Source organism: Lycium ferocissimum, chromosome 4 (genome assembly GCF_029784015.1).
Source record: "Lycium ferocissimum isolate CSIRO_LF1 chromosome 4, AGI_CSIRO_Lferr_CH_V1, whole genome shotgun sequence".
NCBI lineage: Eukaryota > Viridiplantae > Streptophyta > Magnoliopsida > Solanales > Solanaceae > Lycium > Lycium ferocissimum.
Genome location: NC_081345.1, coordinates 50337223 through 50344455, shown reverse-complemented (window position 1 = coordinate 50344455; position 7233 = coordinate 50337223). Strand labels below are relative to the sequence as shown.

The 7233-nt window shown below is 36.6% G+C and overlaps 1 protein-coding gene across 1 annotated transcript; it reads left to right on the top strand.

Annotated features, from left to right (window-relative positions):
• The first annotated feature begins 289 nt into the window (after positions 1-289).
• LOC132053456 (F-box/kelch-repeat protein At3g23880-like) lies at positions 290-1673 on the top strand. Its single transcript, XM_059445502.1, has one exon. It carries the CDS (start codon positions 375-377, stop codon positions 1488-1490), a length of 1116 nt encoding a protein of 371 aa, XP_059301485.1. The 5' UTR covers positions 290-374; the 3' UTR covers positions 1491-1673.
• Positions 1674-7233: the final 5560 nt, after the last annotated feature.

Here is a 7233-nt window from a genome sequence, read left to right as displayed (position 1 = left end):
ACTGCCTCATATCATGTTATGTATATGTTCATGATAACATTAAAGACCACGTATATAATGTATCCTTTCACATTTTTATGACTATGTTTTAAGATGTTGTCAAATGTTTTCTTTTTGAAGTTCTCTTAAGTCGTAAGATATATCCCTTTTATGTTTCCTTGTCTTTAGTTCTCTTGCCTTCTAATTCCTAGTTAAGTCTTTTTTTATCTTGCATGAACTCACATGAGACGGTTCATAAAATAAACATCTGTAATTGTTGAAAGAACTTATCATTCTTTTTTCGGAACAGACTAAAGAAGAAAATGCATCACATTCCACCATTGCATCAAGAAATAGTGAAACTATTGATTCTGTAAGCAATTGAATCATAGAAAATGGAGGAAATATCTGAAGGGTCAACAGTTTTGCCCCAAGAAGTCATCTTTGAAATTCTCTTGAGAGTACCTGTCAAATCTCTCTTGAAATTCAAGTGTGTTTCAAAATCATGGCTTTCTTTACTCTCAACTCCTCTATTCACCAAAACCCATGTCAAATTTTCCTTACATAATCCCCAAATGACTGATTATAGACTTGCTGTGGTAGCCACTATTTCTGGTTTGGGTAGATTCTGCCATGTTTACAGCATGGGGTCTGAAAATACATGTGTTACAATGGTTAAACTCAATTGTTTTACTAAATCTTTACCCCTCTCGAGTTGGATTTTGGGTTCTTGTAATGGGTTAATTTGTTTAAGTAGTGACTCATTTACATTAATGCTATTGAACCCATGTACTGGAAAGTTTAATGTGTTTCCTGATTTAATGCTTCGGAATAAAGGCGGCAGTGGTGGTGGTGGTTGTTATATTAGATATGGATTTGGTTATGATGCATCTGTTGAAGATTATAAGGTTGTGAAGATCTTAAGTTTTGCTCAAATTGAGGGTAGATATGAGAATATGGTTAATGTTTATAGCTTAAAGGCTAAATCTTGGACAACTATTCAGGGTTTCAATAGTAGTTATATAAAAGCAAAGCTGGGCATGTTTGCAAATGGGATTCTTCACTGGCAAGCGTGCTATAACCATGGTTTGGGTGCTGTTTGGGAGATTGTTACCTTTGATTTGGCTGCAGAGATATATGGAAAAATAGCACTGCCTAGTTATGAAAATGAAGGTGTTTATTGGACATTAGGTGTTTCAAGAGGGTATTTAGTTGCTTGTTGTAACTATGAAAGGAATAGGGCGGATATGTGGGTGATGAAGGAGTATGGTGTCGAGAAATCTTGGACTAAATTGGTTACCATCTCATCACCCGTTGATGGTAGGGCTTATATCTCTCCGTTGTTTGTAGCAGAGAACGGTGATGAAGTTCTGGTGCAGCATGGGGAAGAGCTAGAACTGTATAATTCAAGGGAGGGTTCGTTAAATCTATTCAAAGATTTTCCGTCGGGTGACTTTCGTCAAGTTCAAGTGGCCGCCTACCTTGAGAGCCTTGCTTCACCTCATATTTAGTGATGTGATGACATGTTAAATAGTAAAGGCAAAGATATTAAGAGAGCATAAAAAGTCTCTCTCATATTTATTGATAACATTGTGTTTTTGTCATTGTGTTCTTTTTCATTCTTCCTTATCGTATACGGTGCATGGTACTTCAGCAACATTGAAATGCTATTGTTATCATGCTCAGTTAACTTCTATCTTCCCACAAAATTCATAACTTGAATCATGTTCATACAGAATCCTTGAATTCACTAATAATCAATGCCAAATACTCTCTCCGTTTGAATTTTTTTGTCTTAGTTTGACTGGGCACGAAGTTTAAGAAAGTAAAGAAGATTTTTGAATCTTGTGGTCTTAAACTAAAGATATGTATAATGTACCAAAATGACATTTAATGTTGTGGTTTTAAACATGCTAGGTGGGATGTTAAAATTAAAGTATTGCTAAATTAGGAAAGAGACATTCTTTTTTAAACAGACTAAAAAGGAAAGTAAACAAATTGAAACAGAGGGAGTAGGAAGTAGCTGGTTGAATGCATTAATAGAAGTGTGCTCTGATAAGCTTCTCGTGAGCTTTATGAAAGTTCCTAGAGTAATTTGGTTGAGTATATGATAGAATTATATAGCTTATTACAAAATGGAGCTTGTTTGCAGAAATGGTTTTAGGTTGATTACTTGAAATCTAAGTGCTGCAAGTTGGTTGTGCTGTATTTGTTGGCGTGCTCTTCCTCTCCAGGAACTAGGTTAAACATCTTTCCAATGCTCGTTGAATGCTCCCCGTCAAGGATGATTAGCTTTACACCCACTCACGCACGCACATACAATATAACTGCCCTTTCCACTAGGTTTCGAAGAGAAAAAATCTCTACTGATTAGCCTGGAAACTGACATGTGTCTTTCTCATAGGAGGAGTATTGAAAAAGAAATGAGGATTTTCCGTTTACGTTGACAAGAAATTCTTCCCCCATGTCCCCTTCATATGGATGAACAAAATATGGTGTATAATATTTTGGGGATTGCAATGATGGCATGTCAAGCAGTGGCAACTACTGTCAAAAACCTGTTTGCCTTATTCACGTGAGCGTTAAAGATAAGAGATTATGTTATGTTAGTGACGTAGATTGATCGTGTTAAGTACATTCTTGACCTTATTGCGTGATTATTGCTAAGGTAGCATTGAGGTAATCGAGACACAACACTTGAATTGGTATGCCTACAAATTAGCACAGTTAAAATGCTTAAATGAAGTAGTCACGTTATTATTAACCATGTATATGTTGGGACAAGCATATTTCACGGAAAGACCTAGCTAGCCAAAGGTGTAAAAGAAGACATGAATTATCCCGAGAAGATATAATTGGATATATAACGACTAAGTTAAGACTTCATATCTCATACATGACTTGTTATAACTCTTGTGAATGTGTAGAAGTGAAACTTGCTAGTTATATGTGTTGAATGCTTTAAGTGACCATGATGTGTTATGAGATATTTTTATGTATGATATGAACGACTTGGACTGTATGAGTTACATGCTTGATTATTTGCCTTCCCATGTGTCCTTGTCATCGATAAAGGGTGAGAGACAAATTCATTTCATCAATAACTTGTAAGTAGCTACGTGATCAATGACACGACCAATCAATGCAGAAACCAGAAGAATTTTAGGTTTGTTCATCATCCAATCAAGTTCTACCTATGAAACCGATCTTATATCCAATAAGTTCTAGTGATCAGTGGCATTTTCTAGGTACTCTTCAAATGGTGACAAATGTTCCTTCGATAGAGCTATGCGTTTTGCAAGCATACTTCCACGACTATATTGAGGTGCAAAGTACACATCTACGGTCCAAAGAAGCATTCCACCATTCTCTCTAACGTAAGGAGGTTCATATATAGGCAACAATATTTGGAAGATTACAAAGAGTTGTTTGCTTTTATTTCTCTTTTGGTGTAAAGAGGAATTGATAGAAGAAGTAGAGTTCCGTTAAACATCATAAAGTCCCTGTAAGATGCAATAGGGAACTTTAGTTTGCTCTCTTTGTGGATTGTAAATATGGGTTTTAGCACTGCCTTTGTGCTAATGGGATATGATTGCGTAACCTTTTTCAAGAATATTTAATTAGCTTAGACAACATAGTATAGGACTCAAGTGAAAAGCACAAACTTAGAATTATCTTACTGTGTGAGCTCACTAAGCTCTTCTATTTGTAGCACTTGCAAGTTGCAACAGATTATAATCTAGTTTGACAAGCCTCAATAGCATTTCATTTCTTAATCCATACTCTTCATGTATTGAGATGTAAAAATGCACGTGATCAAAGTGGTTTATTCACCTGTAGTTCAGCATGGAAATGGTCGAGGACCACTATAAATTCAACTCTTTCTGCTAAGATCTGGCACTCCAAACTATCATTCAAGGTGTCATTTTTTATGTTAAGATTACTGAACTCCAGACTACCTACTTATGAGATTATTGGAAAAAAAAAATTAAGAAAAGTGGACCTGCCAGGTTCTCATGTTGCAGATCCTTTAATCAGGAAAACATTAATCATTTAGTTTGCACTGGTGAGATGTTTAAAATTTGGGAATTTTACTGTAACTATTGTAACACCCCTTTTCAAAGGGAATCTATGAAAGCAATGGTGATCCAATGGTGGCTAACAAAAGCAGAAAAACAGGATACATGAACTATTGCTTCAATGTGTACCCTCTATTATATGTTGGGAAATCTGGAAAGTTAGATGTAACCAAAGATTTGAGCGTACTGGTTTATATATTCACAGAATTACCAATCAAGTTACTATTTTGACTAGCTTGATCTTGAATAGCCAGTTTCCAGCCCTGAAAAGGGGTCATCACTGGATAGAGTTGTTCAGAAAGGTGGAAGGGGCTAAACACAAGATTGACATTAAGATTATCTACTGGCCAATGCCTGAAGGTGACTTCCTCAAACTCAATACTGATGGCTTCAGTAAGGGTAACCCAGGGGAGGTTGCAACAGGAGGCATCTCAGAGACAAACATGGTAACATGATCGTGGCATTTTACTCCTACTTGTGAACTTGCGGCAACAACTATGCAGAATGTATGGCTATTTTGAAGGGCCTAAAGTTGTGTATTTATAATGAATACACTGACTTGAAGATTGAGTCCTTCTCCCTTTTAATGGTGAACATGATCAATGGAGCCAATGTTATACAAGGAGGCCTTCGACAACACATTCAACAAATCAGACAGTTGATGGTCCGGGGTAGAATTCAGACAGGGAAGCTAATTTTGTAGCTGACTATCTTACTAACGTAGGAGCACAGGATAAACATGAAAAATTCTTCGCTCAAGCTTTTTCTCTACTCGGGGAGGTTAGAACTTTTATGAAGAATGACCAAAGAACACTTCAGAACTAGTACAGCTAAAGGTCAATTTGCTTTTTGATTATGGTTAAGTATCATCATAAATATCTCACTTATGGGATCACACTGGGTATGTTTTTTTGTACAATCATAAATACACTAGCACTTTGTCACGACCCAACTAGGGCCGCGACGGGTACTCGATACTTGTACCGAGCACCTCTTATCTCGTATCGTATTCTTATCACTGAGTGGGCCGTATGAACGTCACCGTTCTTTTTTTTTTCATTACCCTTAACATTGACATCAGCAGCGTAGTTATGAACATAGGCTAACAAACTTTGCTATCACATTATACAGCGACGAGGACCATCAAAGTACAAAACATCTAACTGTACATATCTGTCTACGAGCCTCTAAACATAGTTCATATATACATAGGAAGGGCCGAATACTGCCGGGCCCGAACATAGACATATACAAAATAGTACCAGTACCAAAAGGCTATGATCCGAACAACCGGAGCGCCGCTACAACACCGCATAGTAGCTCCTAGAGTCAAGTCGTCCACCGCCGACTCGCGCGGTGGCATGGAACGCAGTCGTCCACAAGAAGGGACGTCGATTAATAATGTACCGAGTATGTAAGGCATGGAAACTAATAATCCAAGCAAAGATACAAAGTATGTATAATCATGTCATGGGTCCATAGGACATATAGCGGGATGGGGAAAGTAACCACATATGAGAATACCCTTTTCAGGTTGGATACTATGCATGCTTGTATTTCCCTCTTAGAAAAGAAAAACATTTCTCTTTTTCGTAGACATAGCAAACAGAACCTATATCGTGTCGTGTCCTATTATAACATATCATGTCATATCTTATCATGTCATATTGTATCATATCACAGCATATCGCATCATATCCTGTCATGTCGTATCATATCGTGTATTATCATATCATGTCGTATCATATCCTATCATGTCGTATCATATCCTATCATATCGTATCATGTCGTGTCATATCATATCATATCATATCATATCATGTCATATCATGTCATATCATATCATATCGTATCATATCATATCATGTCATATCATATCATATCATATCATGTCATATCATATCATATCGTGTCATATCATATCATATCATATCATATCATATCATATCATATCATATCATATCATATCATATCATATCATATCATGTCATATCATGTCATATCATATCATATCGTGTCATATCATATCATATCATATCATATCATATCATATCATATCATATCATATCATATCATATCATATCATAGCACCGAACAATGCGGCTCGCCCACATACGCGAATACATCGGCTCGCCATATATCCCGCGTCCGGGATGATAAGCCAGCTGACCAGGTGGCAATGAAACATGTTTCCCTTCCCATTCCCCATATATCCCTTCCCCCACCCCATGTACATATCCATATCTCATATACACATGTCTCATTTTAAAGGAACGATAATTATAAAGCGGAACTATCAACGGAAAATAATATTAAGAGAAAACGTGAAACGAAATCATGAACATCATAAACGTTAGTTCATATGCTTGAAATACTTAGAAAATAGTATCATAACCAAGGAAATAAAATTAAAAATCATAAACTAATTTAGCACTTTCGTACTCGCATTGGGTTCTTGACTTAAGGCCCTTGTCATGGAATCATTTTCATCATACTTAGCATCATAGAATTACTCTCATTAGAATAGTTACAACACCTATCGTTTGATAAATGGAGCAATAAAGGGAATCTAGGAATAGTGGGCCCACCTCGAGTCAAATGAGATGGCGCACACAGTTTACGTATGTTACATTCCATGGCATCACTTACGAGAGTTTTAAGGTAGCCGAGTTCTATTGGTGCAAATTCTAGACGGTTATGCAACTTTTCCAACTATTCATAGAACATTTAATTCAATTCTATTGAATGAAAAAGGGTCAAATTCAATCTTAGGTTTCTAGGGATAGGATCGTCCCCGAGGCCCATATCCAAACCTATTACGTCTAAGACATGCCAAGGAAAGAGAGTGAAACCTTACATACCTTTTTCCGCTCCTTGCGCTATTCCAAATTCAAATTGCAAATCCACAAAATCTACAAATTGGTCACATTCACCAAACCTTAATTAGAACATTTAAAAATGGGAATCTTAAAGTAACATTTGTCTACCGAAATTTCGAGTCTTTTCCCTATAAATATACCATCTCCAAAACTTTAACTTAGCCAATTTTGATCAACAACAATCCGGGAATTCAACCCGGCCAAACTACCAACATAAAGGCAACAACCATATTAACAATTTCCATATTCAATCCAAGATACATTCTAACACTTCAACCAACATACTACTTCCTTCA